This window comes from Erpetoichthys calabaricus, chromosome 4 (assembly GCF_900747795.2).
Source record: "Erpetoichthys calabaricus chromosome 4, fErpCal1.3, whole genome shotgun sequence".
Taxonomy (NCBI): Eukaryota; Metazoa; Chordata; class Cladistia; order Polypteriformes; family Polypteridae; genus Erpetoichthys; species Erpetoichthys calabaricus.
The window spans coordinates 253,469,220-253,494,266 of NC_041397.2; the positions used below are offsets into that span (position 1 = coordinate 253,469,220).

At 39.3% G+C, this 25,047-nt stretch overlaps 1 protein-coding gene across 3 annotated transcripts; it reads right to left on the bottom strand.

Moving 5' to 3' along the window:
* Positions 1-995: 995 nt before the first annotated feature.
* Positions 996-21,191, bottom strand: LOC114650786 (inosine-uridine preferring nucleoside hydrolase-like). 3 transcript variants are annotated; one of them, XM_028800636.2, is made up of 6 exons: positions 21,157-21,191; positions 16,260-16,449; positions 12,663-12,842; positions 10,925-11,036; positions 8,949-9,085; positions 996-3,308 (listed from the first exon to the last, which is right to left on the bottom strand). In XM_028800636.2, exons 2-6 carry the CDS (start codon positions 16,437-16,439, stop codon positions 2,961-2,963), a joined length of 957 nt encoding a protein of 318 aa, XP_028656469.1. In that variant the 5' UTR covers positions 16,440-16,449; positions 21,157-21,191; the 3' UTR covers positions 996-2,960. The 3 variants fall into 3 exon arrangements, with proteins under 3 accessions (XP_028656469.1, XP_028656470.1, XP_028656471.1); XM_028800637.2 differs by lacking the exon at positions 21,157-21,191 and adding an exon at positions 20,563-20,618; XM_028800638.2 differs by lacking the exon at positions 21,157-21,191 and adding an exon at positions 20,424-20,572.
* Positions 21,192-25,047: the final 3,856 nt, after the last annotated feature.

The window sequence follows — 25,047 nt, forward strand, 5'->3', positions numbered from 1 at the left end:
TGATGCATCTTTTCTTAATTTAAATTCTACACAATGAGGTATTAGCATAAGCTGAAGAAAAACACCAGAAACTTGGCAGAAGAAATATGTTTCAGGTAAGAATGGGTGTCAGATGAACGGTGCATGTTTTCATCTGCCTCAAATGGTAAAAAAAGGGAATAAAATCATGAAATGTGTATGCGATGAAGAACATCCTATACTGGACTCAGTGGTGACTAGCGCCAGGTGCTCCTGGGGTTTCCATGTTGCATTGAGAAGGGGATGACACAGAAGAGTCTGCTGGAGAACTTTGTTTCTTGGTGCAAAGAGCATTCTCTGCATCTTAACATCAGCAAAATTAAGGAGCTGGTTATCGACTTTCAGTCCACCATACAGGGGCTACATGCAGAGGTAGTGCATGACTCCAAGTACATGGGGGTCCACATCACCGTCAGCTGGACTGGTCTCCTAACATAGAGGAACAATATAAGAAAGGCCAAAGCTGGCTGTCGTTTTTCTAAGGAGACTATTCCTTTACTGTGGACTGTGACATCTTTTACGTGTTCTATAACTCTGTTGGACGGTGTGTGCTGCGCTGGTGACAACACTTCAGGAAGGGCCCACTGAATTGACAAGCTAATTAAAATGTCAGGTTCAGTTATGGAGCAAAGGAGACAATTAGAACAAAACTGCGTGCCATTGTGAAGCAGGCTGTACATCCCGTCTCTGAAAGAAGTCGACAAAGTGAGTCAAGAAACACTGCTGGGGGGCTTTATACCAACAGCACTATCTAGCGCCTGTCTAATGCCTCACTGTGACGGTGACAGCCAAGTGAGAAGTTTTCTTTCATCAAAATTTTCATTTTTTTCTTAGTAATTCTTGTCTGTATTTGTTGAGTTATAATATTTACTGAACTTCTGTGAAAAGCCAAATTTCCCCCTTGGGACAAACAACCTTTATATGTTATGTTCTGTGCTCATTTGAAGGGTGGCTACAGAGTCGTCATCATGTGGAAGAAGTGTTGGCTAAATCACAATAAACATGCAAAATTCATGTTACATATCTAAATAACTCCCAAGATAATCTCTTTAGAATTTTGCAAGTAAAATAACACTCTCAAATTATAGAACACATTTTGGAAAAATATGCATTTGAAAGTACATTTTTATTATTAGACTTGTTGGAATGAAACAAATAACCAACATTCAAATATCTTGTACTAGGTATAACTAACAAATAGTTAAGAACTTTCAGACAATACTACATTTATGAGCTAGCGTAATCAACATTTTCTGCTGGTTTCATGTAAATTCAGTATGTGATTTCTATGCTCTATTCAAAATGTAATTTTCACATGTAAAAAAAAAAAAAAAGGAAAACTGCAACAAGAATAGTCCTGAACACTACGGGGGGTCACAAGCAGTACAGTTTCAACAGTAATCAAAAAACAACCTGATAAAGTATACAAATAAACGAGGGCTGGCCGAGTAGCTGCTGTGTAAATTCCTTTTGAGTGCCAAGGCAGTGGGTGTTTCCCTGGTAGAAGCTGGCAGCAAATGACAAATGTCCCCCTTTATTATTTCTATGCCCTTTGGAAGACGTACTCACTTGAGGAAGGGTCCAGACACTTAACCGAGCTTACTTCCCACCACCTCACTCCAGAGCAACTCCTCCTTCCGGGGGTCTTTTTAGATGGAAGTTCAGCCTGTAATCACAAGCTGCTAAATGGTTTGTTTAATCGGTATACTGTACGCCTTTGTGTTGGGTGCTAGCGGGGGTCCTGCTTAGGAGGCACAAAGATGATGATAAACGTCAGTGTGGATTGGACAGTCTCCCCACAGCCAAAAAAGTCGTTAGTCGGCTAATCAACCCGCTGCCTAACATTGCTTTCTAGTAGCGAATGCTTCCTCTGAGAAACAAAATGTTATGATTTTAGAAGCCTAAGCTGCACTTCAATGAACAGTTTATGAAGTTAAACAAATTAGTGGTCAAAAAAGAATACATTAAAGAAGCAAAATGTTTGTGTAAATCTGACAAATGCTACTCAAATCTTAAACACTGTGTATGCGTTTGTACACACGCATGATTTAGAGTGCGCATTGTAAGGTTTTCAGTGCCAGTGTGAGCTTCCATATGCCGCACATGCCTGGCACACAGTCACAAGACATACTAAAGCGGGTCTCCATTTGCAACAACAACTGTAATGGACGAGACATTCACATGTGATGAAATATGCATTGTACCAGTGTCCAGTGCTGAATTTCAAAAGTGTACACTGCACTCACTCATCACATTTAGACTGGGGCAGGTTTAATCATAGCCCCCCATGAGTAGAGACAATCAAAGATGGTACTCTGTAGATTAAAAAAAAAAGACAATCCTCACTCCCCTCCATATGCAGAGAGAGGGGCCTTTATTTACAGTCAGAGAGACACAGAAACCATAGCGTGACAAGAATCTAATTCCTAAAGCACAATCTATTAACTCTCAGGGCACAAGACAGCATACGAGGCCCAATGACTAGTCCTGGCAGCACCAGGCACAACCCTGGAGGAGATGGCAGGCCTCCACAGACCGGGGGGCACTTTTTAGAATCACCCATTAACCCAACACACACTTATCTGGGCTGCTGGAGGAAAACTGGAGACCACCCAATACGCCTGATGCGAGAGGCAGCAGTGCTAACCAATGTGCCCCTCTGCCACTTATAATCCACTGCAATATTGAAGGGCACTACTGGAATAAGTGGGCTCAAATATGAAGGGATGGATGAATGTCTGAAAAGAGTACATGGTGTCACAAAACAGAGCACATTGTTTTCATGTACTCCTCAGTTTTCCTGCTTTTCTTAAGATAAATATTGATTAATTAATTAATTAAAACGTATTAATCCTTGAGCCTGAGGTAAAGTGCCTTCATAATTGAAACAGTCCCAGAGATCTCGATTATCCCAGGGTTAGGAATGTTTCAAATGACACCAGTTATTCCAAAGCAGCCATCATTAGTTTCTTAAACTTTTCCAAATCACATTTCCTCATGATTGTGACTTTGTGCTCTTTCTTCAGCATACCAGTGTCGTCCACTACCATCATTCCCCTTGTCAGATTTCCTGACAACTCCACGCTCACGGCACACTTGCAGGCTTGTGTCACAAAGGAGTGATCGAGAGCTGCAGCCATTGCATAGGAATCACAAGATATAAACCCGCTTATGGCAAGCATTTCATTCTCTGATTCATTGCCTTCCGAATGCTTAATGCTGTGGGCAAAGATTTTCTTCATGAATCTGGCTTTGTCTGTGTCCTGGTTCATCCATTCAGAACAAAATTCCTAAGAGATTTAGGGAAGACAGGCATTTAAATAACAGCTTCAGAAACCTGTACGTTCAGGTGTGCATTTCTCTAGCATTTGTAATTTCTACCATCAACAGCAAAATTTGCTATCTGCATCTTAAGAATTTATGACAATCAGAAACTCATGTCAGAAAAGTAGAACAATTTCAGAAATTGGTGGAAGTGGTAGTGATTGGTGGCCAAGCCAACACACACAGTGCAGTCTTCCTCAGTCCGTTTGCTTGCCCACCCAATCAGACAAGTTTGGCAAAAATCAGCAGTTACTGACTTTACGCTGTTTAAAACAACACGGGGTCTCAGCGCTGTGTAACTAACGAGAACGCTTCTGTATTTGGGATTTTTCTTTATTACCATTTTTTTATTATTATTAGTGTCCCGCTTTGGAGACCATTTCATGCTTTTCCTTGTGACTGACTTTGACTTTTCTTGATGGTCATTGAAAAATGCACTTTTAGATGGAAACTATTCTTTTGAATTCAACAGGTAATTACAGTAGTAGGAATAATTGAAATTTTCGGTATAAATATTCAGTAGTTTCCCTTGTAGCAGATCTTGTAAAAGTGGTAGCTTTGGTCAGATCTGAATGCAACATTTTGATCTGTAAACTTGTACCGTTACCAAGTTTTGTACGGTTTAGATCAAAAGCAGTGTATAATGAGTCGGGTTTCCTTTAACTTATTACACAGGCTGTGCATTTGTGTGTTCTTCTTCACTAACCACCAGCCCCATTTTTCTGCGACACTGCTGCCTCAGCTCGACCATCGCCATGCTTCTGCTTGTGGCGTTTACTTGCATGAGCTGCATGCCCCATTTCTGCAGGCAATCACTTGTCAGCGCTGAGGTAAAAAAAAAAGGACAAACTACCCATGAATACCCTACTCACAACAGCGTTGTTACTGACAAATGGTAACAAATAAAACAAAAAAAGAAAAAAAACACGTGTTGGCTATTTTTTTTTTTCTATAATATCACTACATTTCAATCTAAATCAATCAAATTTGGAGTATTTACATTTTCTGTTGATATAATGAAATGCTGCCAAAGCTCAGCTCTTTAATCAAATGGTGTTTTAGTTGTTGAGTCAGTCAGTCAAGTTTAGATTATATACTGTACATAGTGATTGAACTACGGCTAATGGAAATTTTACATTCTATTGATGGTAAAGTATAAAATCTTTTATCATTACTGTATTTCTTAAGAGCCTTAAACTATTACATTTTCAAGCATTGTTTTGTTTTGTATTCTATCTTACTTCTTGTTTCCCTGTACTGTAACACTCAGCATTCCCATAGTATCCCAGTAGATATTACTATACAGGGATGAGTATCCCAAGAGCCCTGCAGCACTAAGAACACAAGCATGACAGTTCCCCAAAACCCACCAGAACTAAAGTAGCATTTTATATCCTTCGTAATCTGCGTGCTCTCTGACCTGCTTGATAATCAGTGGGTGTTATTTTTAATGGGTTAAATATGCTCAAACCATAGTGACAGACAGACGTCACCAGAGAGAGCACAGTAAATTCATATCGAGGTAACAATAATAGTAATAATAATAGTGATGATATTTCGTATAGCACATTTTCTATGTGCAAATCCCCTTCACCAATACTTAAAAGGATACAAAAGGAATAAAAGCACAGAGAAATATCAAATAAAAAACACTTGAATACAGTGTCTGACCGCCACCTCACAAATCCAACACTTACACATGAATGAAGTTCAGTTATTGGGTTATAGCTGATACCCATCCAGACTCCCAGCCTCGTCAAGCGTAGGCACATCTGCCGTAAAGTTTTACTGCTTTGAGTGAACTGCTAAGGTGATGTGCAATTGTCAAGGATGTTTTATAGATACTGTGGCAAAGTGGCCTACAAACATCCATGATGCCTTCATCTGGGCCAATTCAGCACTGCGTAAGAACTCTGGATAGTTTGGTGGTGGTTGGCTACTGGGACATGTGCAGGTCAATCTTCGAGTTCCACGCGAGTGTAAGAGAAGCAGACAGATGCCATATGCATGCATAATTGGCCACATGGAGATACATAACAAACCCTGAAGGAGCTTAACACACTACAAACACATGCCACTCTACAAAATAATAATTACAAAAGATTTATTACTATTTACAAGACGTTTCTATCTTTTAGATAGAAGAAAAAGTGCAAAGCATCAGCAAAGACAGTTTGGAGAGCTTTCAGCACAACTTCAAAAAACAGAACAATCATGAGACGCCACTGAATTTTCTGTCTTTAAAAGCCCTACACATTTTTTCTGACTTGACTATGACTTTGGAATTTCTGCTTTGTGTTGATGAAATACAGTAATCCCTCCTCCATCGCGGGGGTTGCGTTCCAGAGCCACCCGCGAAATAGGAAAATCCGCGAAGTAGAAACCATATGTTTATATGGTTATTTTTAGAATGTCATGCTTGGGTCACAGATTTGCGCAGAAACACAGGAGGTTGTAGAGAGACAGGAACGTTATTCAAACACTGCAAACAAACATTTGTCTCTTTTTCAAAAGTTTAAACTGTGCTCCATGACAAGACAGAGATGACAGTTCTGTCTCACAATTAAAAGAATGCAAACATATCTTCCTTTTCAAAGGAGTGCAAAGCAAGCAGTCAAAAAAAAAATCAATAGGGCTTTTAAGTATGCGAAGCACCGCCGGTACAAAGCTGTTGAAGGCGGCAGCTCACACCCCCTCTGTCAGGAGCAGGAAGAGAGAGAGAGAGAGAGAGAGAGAGATAGCGAGAGACAGATAAAAAAAATCAATACATGCCCTTTGAGCTTTTAAGTATGCGAAGCTCCGTGCAGCCTGTCCTTCAGGAAGCAGCTGCACACAGCCCCCCTGCTCACACCCCCCTACGTCAGCGCAAGAGAGAGAGAGAGAGAAAAAGTAAGCTGGATAGCTTCTCAGCCATCTGCCAATAGCGTCCCTTGTATGAAATCAACTGGGCAAACCAACTGAGGAAGCATGTACCAGAAATTAAAAGACCCATTGTCCGCAGAAACCCGCGAAGCAGCGAAAAATCCGCGATATATATTTAAATATGCTTACATATAAAATCCGCGATGGAGTGAAGCCGTGAAAGGCGAAGCGCGATATAGCGAGGGATCACTGTATACCGTATGATGAGTGTGCGTCTCTGACTGCATTCTTTCTTCTTTTATCACACGGAGGCACGGTGGTGCAGTGGTGAGATCTGTAAAGAGAGCTGTAAAGTGCCGTACAGCTCAGGTCAACTTTATGGCCACAATAACCAGTCTAGTATAGTTAGCAGATATTCCACTACCCCCAGAGACATTTTAAAGACGACTGTACCATTAATTCAGTCAAATCTAGTTCAGTTAGTCCTTCCCCGTTGCCTTCAATGCATTTCACTGAGCTCAGCGATATTCGCAAACACATGATTTCTCTGAACTTGAGGCGCAGTGAACACTGTGACGTTTGCTCATCACTACTTATCAGTACTATTTTTCTAATTTTTTCCCTATTATCATTTTCTCTACATTGTTTAATTTCCTTATAACTGAGCTATTCCCTGTTCCCCTAAACACACCACTGCAGAGCTCAAACAAATGTGTTAATTTTTTAAATGCATAATAGAATTTATGTATTCATGAGAATTGTGGGAAAAATAAGTTAAATCAGTTAAATATCTACACACAGACCATGTCTATATGGGTCTTAAACGAGCATCAAGTTAGGTTGTGATTGCAGGTACTAATTCTGTTCTCCATCTCATCCCACTTATGTTTCCTCGCGCTGTCGAAAAGTCAGCCACATGCCTTAGTAAACTCCACCTCCTTGGTGTCATCTAAAAGAACAAGCTCCTTACTGGTTTTCTTTTGCTGCATGTGCCCAATATTTCCATTATATCCATTTTAGAAGCAAATTATTTATAAGCTTTGGTTTGATTGGTTATTAAATAAGGAGCACATGCTTACTTCCTAATGATTTATACCTTTTTAATCCCACCGGAGGGCAAAAAACATCACTATACAACCTAAATATTGTTAATTGTTTTTCTGTATGAATATAATGCTATGTTTTAAATGCTACTTCAGAGGCAGAGTTGAGAAAGCAGAACTTTATAATCAGCCGTAAAGTGGCTGAATATTTGGTGTTTTGGTATACACCCAAAAAAGTAGCTTGTACATAACGTTCATGCATCGTAAAGTGGCTCTTTAGTATCTAAGATATCATATTTGGGAGAGACTATTAATATCGGCATAGTAAGGAGACCAGGGTTCACATCACGGGTGGAGTTCACATGTTCTCCCCGTGTCTGTGTGGGTTTTCTCCAGGTGCTCCCACAGTCCAAAAATATGCAAGTTAGATGGATTGGCGATATTAGATTGGCCGTAGTGTATGGTTGGTGTGTGTGTGTCCACCTTGTGATGGATTGGTGCCCTGTTCAGGTTTGTTCCTCCCTTGCGCCCTACACTGGTTGGGATAGGCTCCAGCACCCAGAGACCATGGTCAGGAGATGACTGACTGACATGCATGGATGCGTGCCCAGATTCTTAAATCTATAGGTGTCACAAAAAACACAATCCTACTTTGCCTACAGCTGATTATGGAAAATTAATCTACCTTCCCTCTTTTTCAATAAACTGTGTTAAATAGAGCAAAAAATCGGTCAGTTAACAACTTTGCTAGAATTCAGTTTCAGTGTAGCAATGACTAACTTAAACGTCGTATTTTCAGTATTACTTTGACATACATCTATCTATCTATCTATCTATCTATCTATCTATCTATCTATCTATCTATCTATCTATCTATCTATCTATTTCTTGGAATGTCCATGGCACTCTGTAAGTATTACCTGACACTAAAATATTTTCTTCATTCCCCACACATGATATTGCTTGTTTTTAAGTACATAAATTCCCAACTCCATCCCCAAAATTGTTCTGCTAACACACAAGACCTGACGTGTGTGTGTTTTTTCTCATAGTAGATGTTTTTTGTATTGAGCACCAATCTCATATTCTCAAAAAACATGAGAGAATGGAGACTGTGAAAGATTAGAACATTAAGTTTAGCAAAAATATATTATTCTTAAACTCAGTTTAATTATTTTTTGTGAGGGAGTTCTCAAGTTAACTTTGAATAAAGTCTACAAATCAAATCTGATGAACCCACATTTTGGTTATAATTTGCAACGATGTCTTGATTTTCAGGAAATACTGAACACATTTGGTTTTTGTGGCTTTTTACCTTGATGAATGATTTTTTTTCCATGTATAGAACAATTGTTAATACAGGATTTGTGAAAAAAAAACATTTTCCAACCACCATAAAAGAGAAAAATGAAAATATTTTCAAAAATCTGATTGGCACATCTTTATCCTTAACCATCTGCCTATTAACAATAAGTACTGAGATTCTTGTTGTTAATGGTACATGTTAACTCATTTAACGATGTCATTTGGTGGTGTGACGTATGGTCCAATAGCAGTAGTAATTGGCTAATAATTAAGAAAGTGGTAGGAATGAACTTAGAATCCCCTGGTGCAGAATGTTGTCATGTTGTGGTTAACAAACTATTTATTTAACATAAGAATTTAAAATATTCATGTTTTGAATTTAAAAATAGTTCTTACCCAGGATAAATTGTGGTAACAAGTAAACTCCCAAGTAGCAATGTAGGTTGGGCACAGATATTCGTTCAAAACAATGTAGGCTGCTTCAGGGTCAGCTGCAAAGTTAAATTCTCCACATACAGTTGAATTTCCTCTTGCTGGAAATGAAAACAAAAAACTACACATAAACACACAGCTTGCATGACAGTGATGGCAATCTACAGTATATTAAACATTACATTTACATCTTTCATAGGATTAATAATGGTCAAATCTTAAAAACAGCAATGTACTGTACTTACACAATACTTCAATTACATTTTTAAACTGAATATTAAGCCTGTCATGCTGAAAACTGATATTGTGCCAAATGGAAAACTTTACATGCTTTACAACCAAAAGCATCAGATTCACAAAACATATCATGCATATAATTTACGCATTTACTGCACATTCTTGAGCATGCTTATTTTTTATGATTTCTTTCTGTTTCAATTACTGATATCACCATACTAATTATGGCATCACTTGAAGTATCTGGTGGGTATAAGGAAGCTTCATATAAAAAGTATGATTTTCATTATTGCCTTTCCTCCTGTCTATATATGGGACCTTAATAAGAAGTAGAAACATGGCCAAAGAACTACTAAACTTTTTTGCTATAAGCAGTTAAAAATAAAGATAATCTGCTGATAAATAGTGACCCAAAATATGTTACCAATTCATGTTTACATATTGTTTACAAATCAATGCTGAGTTCAGATAAATGTTTCTTTTACATTTCAAATTATGTTTCGGTTTAAAACAAATCCATCCTTCCTATTTCGGAATCTATATTTACGGCCATTTGTGTGAAAGATAAATATAATCTAACAATTGAAAAAAATCTATTCCTGATGTTTCTCAAATTCTGAAATTTACAAAATATTGAACATTGCACACAAATTTGAGATTACTCTGCGCTTTGTAAAAATTCATATCTCAATACCATAAAATGCTTGTTGTTTTTCTTCTTCAGCATCTCTTTACAGTGCATGTTGCACTCTCACACAGTCGGCTTATGAGCTGGTGCTCAATTCCCATTTCACCAAATCCGGTTTTAGCTTTTAATTTGAATCTTACTTCTACTGATTTTCTACAGTATATTTGAGAGCAGAGTTTTCATAATCAAATAAAACATGAACCACTACTAGTCATAAAAGCAAATATGTTGTCTGTTCATTTTATATCTTGGAATAGGAAATGAATGTCCTGTTTATTTGTGTTTAAAGTGGGTCTTGTTCAGAAAGTGGACGCCATCTCCTTCTTGTTGTTTGTTTTAGACTGGCCTACCCCTACTACAAACCCTGAACTTAAGGTTCGTGGGGGTAAGGCCAGGTACACCAGGGTCCCTAATCTTAAAATAGTTTAAGGGAGCGTAATCTTAAAAACAAGTTGCATTTTTGGCATCCATCTTCTGAACGACAGCCTTTAAAGCATTACATGGCATGAATTACATGTCATCTTACGTACAGAAAAGCCAAGCAAAATGACACCTTTTATTGGCTAACTAAAAAGATTACAATATGCAAGCTTTTGAGGCAACTCAGGCCCCTTCTTCAGGCAAGATGTACAAGATTACATGATTACATGTACATCTTGCCTGAAGAAGGGGCCTGAGTTGCCTCAAAAGCTTGCATATTGTAATCTTTTTAGTTAGCCAATAAAAGGTGTCATTTTGCTTGGCTTTTCTCTACATTCATAATGGCTAACACGGTACAACACCCTAGTACTACAGATGTCATCTTATGGTATGAGTGTTATCACATGTACAGTTAAATGCTTACTTCCATGTCTGACGAACGTGCAATACATCGTCACTCTCTATGACAAAAAGGAATACATCAAAAAGCAGAACTTCGATGGCAGACTGGGTAAAGTCTACTTCTGGGCACTATGCCCCATTTAATAATCTGATTCTTTAGGAAATATTATGTATAAACAGAAGAGTGGCTTACCTTCCATGTTGCCTCCCATAATGTAGAGCCCTTTCAGCCTCTTTGGAAAACTGGGGTCGAGCTTCACTGCCGATGCTAGGTTTGTCAGTGGGGCAGTAGCAACCAAACAAACCTTATATTTATAAAAAAAAAAAAAAAAAAAAACTCAATCTGAGCAATGCCATCTAGGCTAAACATTATATGCATGTCAAATAACATTTAAGCCTTCATATTTACATTTTAGTAAACACAGGTGAATACATTTTATAACTATTCAGTCAGCCTCATTAACTAAAATAACTTGCAACTCTTAAACATTCTACTGTTAAGTCTGTGCCACACTGGTACAAAGGTCAAGGACATCCCCAAAAATGGCAGAGTGGCAGCCACGCTGGCAGGAGTGTGGGAAGAAGTAGGAGCAGAGGCACACTTCTGGGAGGAAGGCGAGACGCACACTTCACTCAGGACACTAGGCCACAGGTGACTCAGCTGCTGTCTCAACACAGAATAGCACTTCCACATTCTCCATGAGAAACGCCTGCCACAGAAAGTCCTTGAGACAGGCCCGCCGCCCCCCCCCGGGTTGGTTGCTCAACCTTTTATCTTGTCCGCCTCCATGTCAATTTTCAGAATGACAAAAATGCTGGCAATTTAAAAAACTTATAGTAGTTATGCCAATTTTTATTATGTAATAAATATCTCCCTCGATTTCATCTTCTATAATAGTATGCATTACTATAGATAAGCTGGAAAGGTTTTGCATTTATGACATATTTGCCAATAAATAATACAGCATCACCTTCTGCCACCTAATGCACACAGGCCAATGTACTGTACATGAATCTAGAAAATATTTTTTCAGCACAGTTGAGTTTAGTGGAGGCTGCACTACAGCACAACAGAGTAAAGCAGCTGCACTAAGCTAAAGATTTTCAGTTGTGAGATGTTATCAGTTTGCAGATGTAAAGTGTTAAAATTACTTAAGAATTCAAAAGACACACTCAGATTTAAAGGGTCGCAAAAGTATGCTTTCAAACACTTAACAGGCCCAGAATTATAACTGATAAAAAAAAAATGTTATGTTTTTGCACACTTATATTAAAACTCATTATTTTACTTGAATGTACTGTTTAGCAAAATACATTTTTAAAACAAAGTTAAAACACATTTATTCAAATAAAACCCAATAAAGCATCTCTATCTGATAACTTGAGAGCAAAGGCTAATACAGGTGCTCCAAATACAACTTAACTTGCAATTGCAATATGCCAAAAAATAAAAAAGGAACCATTTATAATGTGTGTTCAAAGAACTTCATCCTGCACTTGCTCACCAAACAGCAATGAAGTCACAAATGACCCGGTGACAAAAAGAAAATAAAGCAACTAAAATTATATAAGCTTCAAAATATCAACTTGGGGTTACTGTGTGTTGTCTGTTTGTGTCAACAGCTATAACACTGCATTGCATTGTGAATTTCCCCTTGGGATTAATAAAGTATCTATCTATCTAAAGTAATGCAAGAATATTAGAAAATTGCACTTAAACATGGTTTTAATATTAATCTTTGTGTTTTACAAAGGTAGGCCCTATATAACATTTCCCAAATCAGCAGCAAAATGTGCTAACAGTAAGGGATTGCATCGTGCTTAGGCGGGGTATGAAGCCATGGAAGAGCCCTCATCAGTCAAGAGCTTTCCTGCAGTACACTCTACTGCGCTTTCTACTTATTTCATTTGCAGATAAGAAAGAATCAAACCTGGCCTTCATTTTCTTTAGCTATCCTGATCATAGCTTCTACAGCTCCTTCCTTTTGCAGCAGCTCTAATCCAGGGGCATCTGGGTCAGGAGCATCTCCCAATCCATCCTTCCCATGGAAATCAGAGGGAGTCAAGGGTTCTTGAAGAAGGGGTCTTGCCAAACCTCGATAAACTGGAATCTAAAAACAAAGAACATTCATTATATAAAACAGATACCCAACACCATTCAATCCCATACTTTGTCTGCACTATTCCTTTATGATCTCACGGTTTCCACTGATACTGTTGGCCATAACATCCTACTACAGTATTTGAAGAACTACTTCAGACTTCCTAGACACTCCTGCTACTTTCGAACTCTTCTGGACTTTTGCAGTCTGTTTGTTTGATAAAAAAATGAAAGTGTGCCCAGTGTTTCAGTACTTGATCCTCCACATTTTCACATCAACTGCATATGTTGCCAGCAGGACAGTGTGACCTCTTGTTCTCTAACAGTGAGATGAGACACACTCCATTCTGCATCCACTGGGTGGACATCCCCTATATGACAGACTTTCTATTTGCCTAAATGACAGCTGTGCATAACTACCTGCAGACCACAAATCAAAAAGTGCTTCGAATGACCACTTCACTTTAACCCAAACCATTTGGCTCCTTCTTTAAGATCTTAGCTCCTATCATATATACCTTTTCATTGACCACTGTTACTAGCCTTGGGTTCATATTTTGAATTCTGGAAAACCTTACCTTTCGGAACATAACCTGTGTAAATGCCAGGGTCAGAAATTGTTTGCATGCAAATATAAGCATGAATATTCAGAACAAAACACAGATCTAAAAATAAATATCAGAACCGTACTTTGCTTCCAAAATGTAAATGCAGAAATACAGCTTGATTTTTAAAACCCAACTCCTTAATTCCCACTCTAAACTTTAACTACAAGGTCTGAGAAGTTATATGAAAGATTACCCGTTCCCCACAGCTACAACCACGTAGTAGTGAAACAGGACAAACTTTAAAAATCAATAAATAAAGAAGTATCACTAGCTAAGCGGAGGCAAGGTGCACTCCAAAACACAAAGGTAGATTGACTCCCCACTCCTGATGTCACACTTTCCCTTCCCATCGGCCTGCATCCTCTGTCTCAGATTAGCGCAAATATATTGCTCCTGCAAGCAAACTATGATTCTTAGCGCGACAAGAGAAGTCGCAAAATCAACCAGAATGTTCAAGCAAATTATAGAAAAAAAACCCGATCTAAATCCATTAAGTAGTTCTGTCATTCACTAGCTAAGCAGATGTAAGATATGCCACGAGACTGGCGCGTGAGGGCCCTGCCCCCCTCCCCTCAGCCCGCTGCGTCTCTCTCAGATTTGCACAAATAAATCAGTACCACAAGCAAACTATGATTCTTAGCACAATGAGAGAAGCCTCAAAATCAACTGGAATGTTCAAGCAAATTACAGAAAAAAACCTCTCGTGAAAAGCGGACAGACAGACAAACAGACAGACGTTGGATTTATATATATATATATATATATATATATATATATATGTGTGTGTGTGTGTATTATGGTATTGGGCTGTATAGCGCCCGACCCGACACAGACTTACACAGAGGCACATGTCAAAGGAACAGAAATATTTTATTTTTCTTCAGCTGTGGGGCACGCCTTCCCCGTGTCCCACAGGCCCAACACATTCCCAAAACACAAATAAGTCACAGACCACACTCTTCCTCTGGCACCACCAACACTCCTTCCAGGTAACCTCATCCTCTTCCTCCCGATTCTGGCCTCGAGTGGTGGTTGCTGGCTCCTTTTATGGCCCTCTCGGAAGTGCTCCTGGTGCTTGCTCACCTGTTCCCAATCGCACTCCCGGGTGGGGCCGATAATTAGACCAGCTGGGCTTAACGATCTCTGCCATGCCCCCTGGCGGCCACCCCAGGTCCCCACAGGGTTGGGGAGAACTCCATCTCCCATGGAACCCTGCGGGAAACTGAGGCACCATCGTCAACCAGGAAGGCTGCCACCAAGCGTCCCAGGGGAGGTACTGAGGAGTCTGTGGAGGCTCCCCCGGAACATAAGCAGAAGGGGCGTCGGCAGTGACCTGGCGGCCCGCCACAGTATGTATATATATATATATATATTAGTCACAAGCGGCTGGGGGACAGACCCAGCCAGGACACCTGGAAGGACCGGGATGTGGCGTATTTGTCCTCCAGGCCACGAGGGGGCAACCGCCCTGGATCTGGAGAGGACCACGGGAGAGGAGCAAGGAGGCTCAAGTCCTTTGGGGCCCGTGGCCACCACCGGGGGCGCCCCGAGTCTCAGAGAGCCCGGGAAACATTTACTTCCACCACACCCAGGAACATGGAGGATGATCCTTCCAGGGACGCCCAGAGTGCTTCCAGGTGCTCTCCTGACACTTCCGCCACACCAGGAAGTGTTGTCAGACGGAGCACCTGGAGCCCATCTGGGTCATTACAAAAGGGGCCGCCTCCCTACAATCAGGGGGCTGGAGTTGGGAGAGGAGAAAGACAGAGCTCGGAGGAGAGGAGTGGAGGCAGCCTGAAGAAATAGAGGCATTGTGAAGGGCCTGGACTTTGGGGTGATTGGTGCTGCGGCACTGGGCTTGTGTGTGGTTCACTGTATTGTACATAGTGTAAATAAACGTGTGTTGGGTGATTAAACCATGTCTACCTGTCTGTGTCCGGGCTGTTCTCCATAACATATAGATATGAATATAATTACTGTAAATAAAGTGCAATATCTGTTATGTATACTTTTTTACTCAGCAATGCTTATTATAGTGAATTTTGCTGCTGTTGTGGATATTTTAGAAATGTGTATTATGTGTTGAAATCATACCTTTACCTATACCTACTGTACTACTGACAGCTGCACAAATTTAATGTACTGCAGCACATTTTACTTAAAGTTCCTTAAAACTGATACCAATTGTTTTAGCACTCAACCTACACAGCTTTTCTACTGACACAGAAGCAGGAGCAGAAAACGTACAAGCAAGTCTCGTATAATAGTTTAATCAATTGCTCTGAAAAATTTTATAAAACATTCACTTTGCTATTTAAATTTTCATAAACAGCAAAGTAAATCTACCATTCACATTAACAAATATCACTATTCAAGAAAAAATACTATTTGTGGTATTGATATTAAGACTAATAAAATTAGACAACGTATTTGCATTATATATCCTGGGATGTTTGTTCACTTCTTATGCTCAGTACTGCAAGTAAAGACGCTGACTGAATTGGATATTTGGGTTAGAAGACTGAGATCCATTCATCCATGACTGAATTCATGCAATATAATTTTTTCAATTTGCTGCAATACATGAGCTGTCTTAGAAAATAATAAACTACCATATTTGATACATTCTGTAGTCCATTAGGTCATTTAAAAAACTGACCAGCAACTTGCTGTTGATAATTATCAATCAACTATCAATTATCATTCAATTATTATAATGAGACAACGGCATTTCATTTCAGACTGAGTCAACATGTGCTGGACTCATTTTTCATGTTTCCTTATCATATTGTATAATCTCATCACTCAGTTCAAATTACCTCCAGTCGATTGCAGACTTTGAGAACTCTGAGCACATTTTTGCAGATGTTGTCAAGCGAAGTGTTTCCATGAACACAGGTTATCCCTAGAATCTTCACATCAGGCACTGCCAGGGCCATCATCAGAGCCTGAGCATCGTCCACCCCACAGTCGACATCAACCAGCAGTAATTTAGACATTGCTTGAAAGCTACAAGTGGAAAAAAGTGTGAATTAATATCAAGACAAAGGAAGTATAAAAAAACACAATCTAAAACAAAAAGCTAAGAGAGTAATTGCTTTAAAATATATGTGAATAAAAAAGGTTGTGTTACGTGAGTAAAATTTAAAACATTTGGCATAGGTTGGTTGCCTTTTCTTCCATCCACAGTTCAGTTTTAGGGTCACAGGGAGCTGAAACCTATCGCAGCTGATTTGAACCAAAAAGCAGGGCATCCTAACACAGGGCACATTCACTCATATTGATCCGAAACTAGAGTTGTCAATATCCTAAAACATCCATGTTAAGGTCATGGGAAGAAAATCCCCAGTAACAAGAAGAAAAAATGCAAAATCTTGACTCTTAACTTCCTGTCATGCTAAACTCTTGCAACACAATTATGAAAAAGGTAAGCTTTCATTTTTGAAATACACCGTATTTTACTGAACTCCTCAGATATTATAATATTCACTCTTGTGTGCAACTGATTTACTTCAAAACTGTTTCTGTCAGAAAGAAAAAGAGATGAAATGTCAGTCTGTACAAGTCATGTGTTGCATCAACCAGTGGATCACGTTGTAGTGCTCTCTCAATTAGCCATTCTGCTCCCATTTGTCCTTACCAGTCTTAACGTCCCTTTAAAGCTGGGGTCTCAAACTCCGGTCCTGGAGGTTCTGCAGTGGCTGCAGGTTTTCATTCTAACCCTTTCCTTAATTAGTGTCCTGTTTATGCTGCTAATTAACTTCTTTTTCATTAATTTTAATTGACTTGCTCTTGGAGGCTCTGACCAATTCATTGTTTATTTTCCTTAATTAGCAGCCAAACAATAATGAGATACAAAATGAGCCAAAAAATGACCAGCAAACAGCATCCATCATACAATATCTGAAAATAAAGAAAGATGAATCTCTCAGGAATGTTGCTCTGCTCAGGTCCCCAAAACATTTAAACAGTGCTCTTAGAAAAGCGAAAATCAACAATTTCAGAAATGTCTGCTATTGCACAATGAGAGAAGCAACAAGCCTTGGAGTTAAAGAACGGGTTTAATTAACAAAAAGACTTGGCACCTCATTAAGCAGCTGGTTGGAGTGAAATTGATTGGACTTTGAGCCCCAGACTTAGTCTCCTGTTGGCTCCCTCACTTCACATTTCATTTCTGTTTGGGTGCCGATTAAGGAAAGAAATTAAGCAATTCAGAGGAACGATGAAGAAATTCAGGGGAAGACAACTTAAAAAACTAATCAAATAAAATGAAAGGGAGTTAATTAGCAGCAAAAACAGGTCACTAATTAAGAAAAGGGTTAGAATGAAAACCTGCAGCCACTGTGGCCTCCAGGACTGGTGTTTGAGACCACTGCTTTAAAGTCTTATTATTCGACTTAACATCCTGTTTCTCATTCACCTTTAAGGCACTAACATTGCATTTGTGTAGCCCTTTATGGCCATCTAGTAATATTCTCCTTATCTTTTCTTCCACTTCTCATTTAACTTTATGGGCAACCAGTATTCCTGATTTCTACTCAATATGGAGTGTAAGAGGCCAGAGGCTACAGATTATGATCCAATCAACTCCTGGTCTTATTAGAAATTCTATTCTAATTAAATAAGCTCCTGTTTCCTAGTTTACACCATTATCATGTCTATGTAAAAATTAAAATCCAAGCTTATTCACTTTGTATAGTAATTTAACAAGTCTGGTTAGTCTGTTTTTATAGGAATGTAAGATTAAATTAAAGGCATTTAAAGGGAGCGGAACATGACAGAGAGGAAAACGGGGAGACAGAGAGAAGGGAGGTTAACAAGAAAGAAAAAAGACATTCTGTGCAGGACAATAAATCGTGATCTGGAAAGGGTCTGTCACATAAGGATTGAACGATTCTCCAAAATGAGAGAGATATATTCTAGGAGAGGGGGCACTGTGAGCAACTGTTAAATACAGAGTATGATGGGGGCATCTCGTCTTAGTTGGAAAGGTAGTGGCGCCAGTGATGGAGATGCCAGGATTGGAAATTAAGTCTTTTGATAGAATGGAGGCAGGAAAACCACTTGGATCTTGAGGAGTGCAGACTGAAGTACTGACAGCACTGGGGGAAGTACTGGTTGCTTAAACTGATGAAAGTGGTATGGGGTTTGGAAATATCCTGGGCAATGGTGAAAAAATAAACAAGTTTTCTTTTTTAGAAACAAAGAAGATGTAGTGAACCATGGAACTACCACAGGGTTTAGTTAACAGTACATTTTAAGAGAAGTGTTAGAAAGAGCAATAGATGATAGATCAGCAGAACTTGTGCCTAAACAGTATAAGTTCATTAAGGGAAAAGATAGGATAGATACAATATTTATTAGTTATCTTCAGATAAACAGGTTAGAAATTAAAAGATATTTTGTGCACTTATATATCTGAAAAAGGTCTATCAAGAAAGCCAATGTCCATTGATTTATGGTATAAACAGAACGGAAGTAGAAGGCTCCAAAAAAGCTTGCCAGACTAGTAGAAGTAATGTGTGGAGTATCAGTAATGACAGCAAGGAACGCATGTGGAAACATACAAATGTTTGATGTGCCAGTAAGTTTATATCAGGGGTTGGCACTTAGCCCTTTCCTCGTCTTCTACTGGTGGGCGTTCTTAGTGAGGGTGTCAGGGGTGGGGATCCTGAGATCATGGGAGAGTCAGAGAAAGAATTGCAGTGAAGGATGAAGAAGTGGCGGGGGTGAAGGAACTGAAACGACTGAAAGTAAATGGTGGGAAATTAGAGGTCCTGGTTAACAGCAGGTTGAGAGGGAAGAGACAGTTAAAACAAAATAGAGCGGCTCAAGATCTTAAGAACACAGTGAAGTTTAAATGTTTAGTGTCAGGTGTAACCCAGGTGGGAGGCCACGAAGTGAAAATATGTGAGAAGACACATGAAGAGGGACAGATGATAAATGGATGTCCAGCAAAAAAAAAAAGGTAACAATCTAGATAAGGGTAGAATGACCAATGTAGACTGAAGAGGTGAAGAGACAAAGGCCTTAAATAAGGAAAGGTGTGGAGTGGAAACCTTAAAAGACATTAAAGGCAAATGCCGTGGTAAGCTTTGGGGGGGTCTCAGCAGAAGAGGCAGAAATTAGCAAGACTAAAACAGATCTGTGAGAAAAGTAGAGAAGCTAGACTGAGACGGTATGGATATTTAGTAAAAAGAAATGAGAGGGAGATGTTTGAGAGTCCGAATAAAGCCTGTAAGGAAGTTGAGTAGGAGGCGGAGGGCCTGTGTGGGACGGGATACGGGGGAAGAGTGGCTAGAGGATGGGGGCTTCTGGGGCTGGAACTCTGAATTTGGGAGGTCCGCGTCTTTTCTACGTACACAATAACACCACAGCCCAATTGTGCACGCAAGTCATCTGAAGCCGTGCGCATTAGGCGAATTGACACACTTCATATAAAGTGAATTCCTTTAACACACATCCCCACTTACACGAGCCCACAATTCAAGTGAGTCTGGCTGTCGTAACGTGCGGGTGCTCTTAGCTCGAGCGGCCCGAAACTTCACTCGATGAAGAGTGCGGGGAGCGACCTTATCACGAGCTTCGTCGGCTTAACTGATGAAGCAGCCTTCTCCCCGATTGGCTGGTACGAGATGATGCGTAAATTGTGAAATTGCCGTTTAACTAAAATAAAGTAAACTTGGGCGTAAGGAGTACGCCGTTACGCACAGCTCCAGGTTCCTCCCCACCCCATTTGTTTAATATCAAGAGTAATGAGTTTAATCACTCAGACACGCCTTGAACGGTTTTCTTGGTGGAAAATAAAGTGATAATGTTGAGTAACGATGGTTACTTACGTTTTTCAAACATGATATAACCTCAGCGACGCGGCCTGCGCAGAGATTTGATATTAAAGCGACTGTACGTGACATTTAGCACTTTACTGCCGCTTTTAAATAAATACACGTGGTACCCCCGAAGAAAAACTCACTGCGGATTACCTGCGCTAACTCTGAAGAGAGAAACGTGCGCCAATGAAAAGGGCCGCTTTTGGTGTTAAAGGCGACTAGTCGAGCTGTGCGGCGCTGGCGGGTGTCATTTCTTTCCTACCGCCGGCGTTTTTTTTTCTTTCTTTTATACCTCTTTTTGGTTTTCTTCTTCAAGGTTTTTATGGCGGTTGGCAGATAAACCGTGAATGGTGTATTAGCGCCCCCTACTGAGCTGGAGTGAGGAGCAGAGACTCGGTAAGCATACCCTACCTGGGGGCGAGAAGGGAAAAAAACTCAAAATAATATCAAAAAGTCCAGAACTTTTTAAAAATGAAAATAATCATTTTGATACCTTGATATTGTCGACACTGTCCAAATAATACTTTCTGTGGTAATAACCTCATGTTCCATAGATTTTATTTTTTTTAGAAAAATGTATTCTTTGCTACTCATATGTAGTACACTCCAGTAATATATGCTTTACTGTTTCAGGAAATATACATTTTCTGCATATCCATGTGCCATGTTTGTTTATTCTAAACAGTGAATAATTTCAGCCTGTGTGCCCAAGACGTAATCGTGTGATTAGGACTTCCTACTTTGCTCTTTCCCACCACCTTTTGAATTTCATATAAATGCCTTCCTTTCTTCATCTTTATCCCAGCTCTATTGCCAAAATTGATTTAATGGCTGTTTTTTTATTATGGCTTTTGCTTCCCCTTTATGTAGCGACAGACACGGTTACCTTTCACGTGATTTCGTCTTCTGTGTTTTTATGTCAGTTGGCAGACCGAATTATCGTGAATACCGCCACCAGGTGGACTGGAGGTTGGCATGGACTGCATTAAAAACTCCCTGCCATTCTTTTAAGTTTAAAACCTCATTACTGTACTCTAAAAAGAGCCGAACACTGTCAATAACGTAACACAATCCTGCGATTAGGTTACATTTACTACGAGTACCTAAACATTTTTGTAAACTATTAGCAACCCCAAGGATATCAAATCATTCTTAATTTAATCTCTTTCCACTTCACATTACATTTTTTAATTTACTTTCATATTGATGACAAGGCTACACAACCCTGAATGATGTTTTCCAATAAGATATAAAGAATAATGAGGCATTTTGTGCTGAAATCTAAATTATGTCAAGATAATTTCTTCCATTTATTACCTCTTCCCCCACAAACCCAACAGTTTTAAGTGTGCCATAATGTATCCCTCTTATACTCCTTATAGATAGAGAGAGAGAGAGAGAGAGCTTTATTTGACCCCAGGGGGACATTTGACTTTTTACAGAAGCTCATTAAAAATAATATATTTGTAGCTGGAAATCCACAAGGGGAGCAAATTAATCATATATCTTAAAACAGGTTTTTATTTCTAAGCTTTCGATACCTACCAGGAATCATTATCAGAGGAAAATGATTAGATTTATGGGAACCCAAGGCAATAAATATATAGCAAATAAGAAATGGAGGTTAGGTGGATGGATGGATTGGGGGGAAGGGGTTCAGAGGGTGTTGGTCATAAAGTCTTATTTATTATTTGCATGTTCTTCTTTTCAAGCCTGCATATGCTGGCTTCATGGCCAAATGTCTGTTAATGGTGTTTTCAGTGGATAGCCATGTTTCAGCCAGTTGCCTGGCACTTTTAATATTAGCCTTGAATTTTACTTGCACTGAATTGCACACATACAAATCTGAGCGGACGCACACATTTAAATGGGACTCAGTGCAATCAAACCCCTCATTGCCTTCAGTACTTTTATAGATAGATATACCGTAGATACTCTATTAAACCTGCAGCAGACAAAAAAGGTACAGATAGACATATAGCAAGAATTATCTGTAAGTAGATTAACAAAGTGTAGGTACTTGCTGTGTGTAAAGTGATTAGAACTACAAATACAAGTTACTGTTTCACAGGACTGGATGTCATTGGCACAGTATATTGCTCATGGCGTCATTGTCTGTTCAGATGTCTACTAGACCAGCTCAGTACCATCTAGCACTCGGGAGAAACATGCCACATCAGCCAAGGTGTGACTCATTATAGAGCCTGATACCTGAGGGTAGAAATGACCTCACACAGCGGCCCTTGGAACAACACATTGGTCTCATTCAGTTACTAAACTTGCTCCTCTGTTTATCCAAACACATACAGCGGGTGAGAGTCATTGTCCAGAATAGTCGGCAGCTTCCTGAGTGACCTCCATTGTACCACTCAGCCTGACTCCCGAGACTGAACTAGCCTTTTTGGTCTGTTTATTTGGTCTGTGGACATCACCAGCACTGATGCCATGTACACAAAACTGTACTGCATAGAAAATACACTGGCCACCACAGACTGATTGAAAGCATGTAACTGTGGCCTGCATACACCAAACAACCTCAACCTCCTCAGGAAATCTCTGACTGCGCAGAAACCCACAAAAATCAAATATATGAGCCAATATTTTGTAAATGAAATAATGCCTGATTGGCTTCCAACAGTGAAACTGATCTACGGAATTGCTGCCAGTTTTAAGACTAATTCGAACTGAAAAGATACAGTATCTGCACACACACACTCCCATATACTGTGTATATATTATACAGTATATATATATATATATAAAAACAAGTTCACCCACTATAAACCTAAAGTAATGGCAACTAATTCCTCTGTGGTACACAGAAAAACAAATGGGACAAAGGAGGAGGTGATATAGCCAGTGAAATTTCATTAAGTGGGTACTTACAAAAATGAGTTCAATGTTAACCTGCACATCAAACCATTATTAGCTTCAGTTTTTTTGTCTCATGATGATGTGCCCAATGCTTTTTTAGATTTTGTGAATATTTTTCCTCCAAATTAGGATCTGTCCCACTCTGATGCCTGCCATAAGTAAGTAATACTGGCATACCATGACATGGTGCTATAAAGTTACTTTTTCTATATTTCTCTAAGATTTTCATGAATTTGTCTAATAATACCCGTCTCTGAGTTGCTTAGGATTAGCAAAACAAGCAAGTTCACAAAATCAGTTAAATAATGGGATGCTGGTTCTTGGTCTGTCTCACTGATATTAGATTATAGTGATAAAACACAGCTATATAGTTTTAAACACTATTTAAAGTGAGCTCCTCACATATCAACTACTGCTCAGGAAAATCCATTGGCTATGAACTGCCTAAATTGTGACAGCAAGACCTCAAGTATAGACTGAAACAGAAAAAAGGACGAGTCACAATAACATGGAAACGGCTAACACCCACTACACACATAACAGCAGTGATGACCATTGTTCAGACAGGAGTTTGCTGGCCAGCGAGAGACCAGTAAACAGTTGAAGAAACATTTTTCTACATACATACATATTCTACATACATACATACGCCAGGATTCTGCATTTCTTTGAAACAGGAGCATCATTCTGCCGATTTCTTTTCCATGAAAAAGTAGCACATGTGGGCTTCCTTGGTGGCTTTTTCAGATTTAGCATGGTCCACCTCAAAATGCAGCATAATGTCTTGTGAACGATGCATTTATGACATTGATCTCCTTTTTTTTCCAAATTACTGTGTCAACTAATATTTAGGTGGAGCAAAATGAGCTGGACCTCTTCACTGGTATGTGCCGCATGGCCATGATTAGGAAAAACTGAAAGTGAAAATAAAAATGCACACTTAAAAACATCAACAACAAGCAGTCCTCATTTTACTATGGCTGGTGACCATCATGCCTCATCAAGTGGAAAGGGAATGGAGGACACTGCAGGGCTGACTGGTCCAGCACCTTTACCAAAAACTGATGTGTAGCATATGGGAAAAATCATTTAAATGAATACTCCACCCAAAATTGATATTTATTTATATGTTACTTACCACATGTAGTTTGTAGTGTTAGCTGAGAAACATTTTAATTTCATGTTTTCATGAAAAATGGAGGGATCAATGTTTCAGATAGAATGGTAGCCTTTAGGAACCAGCACTAAATAACAACAAACATATCTTAAACATCTATGAAACATCTATTAAACATCTCAAGTTACTCATGCTGCATAACCCATGTCAAGTCCTCTAGTCATATACTCACAATGTGCAAAACGCATGTATTTTTGCTACAATATTGTGAAGTAAATCACTCTGGACAATGAAATTAGCCCACAGACAGGAAAGCCTAGTCACACAGAATCATGCTTTAGAATTGAAGACCTGCCTCTCTCTCATTCATTGGTCAAGAGTTAAAAAATAGTGTTGTTTTTAAATGTTTTGGGGTTACTGTCTGCACACTGGTTAAGACATTGTTTTATTGTTGGTGTCACTTGTAGGCTGATTTACTTATGGACTGCCATTTTCAGATTCTGCCAAAGATTCTTGATGGTGTTGAGGTCAGCACTTTGACTTTGCCACTCAACAATATTTTTTCACTCTTGGGCATCTTCACTGTTGGTCTTGTCTTGTGCTTTGGCTCATTGTCTTGCTGAAAGGATGATCTTCTCCCAAGCTTAGTTATTTAGTAAACTGAAAGAAGCTTTCATTTATTATTTTTTGCACTGTGCGCCGTCATTTTCCCTATAGGTTTAGTCTCTATTGAGGAGTCTTCCAACTTGTAAAATCCTGCCACTATCATACTTCACTGTGGGAATA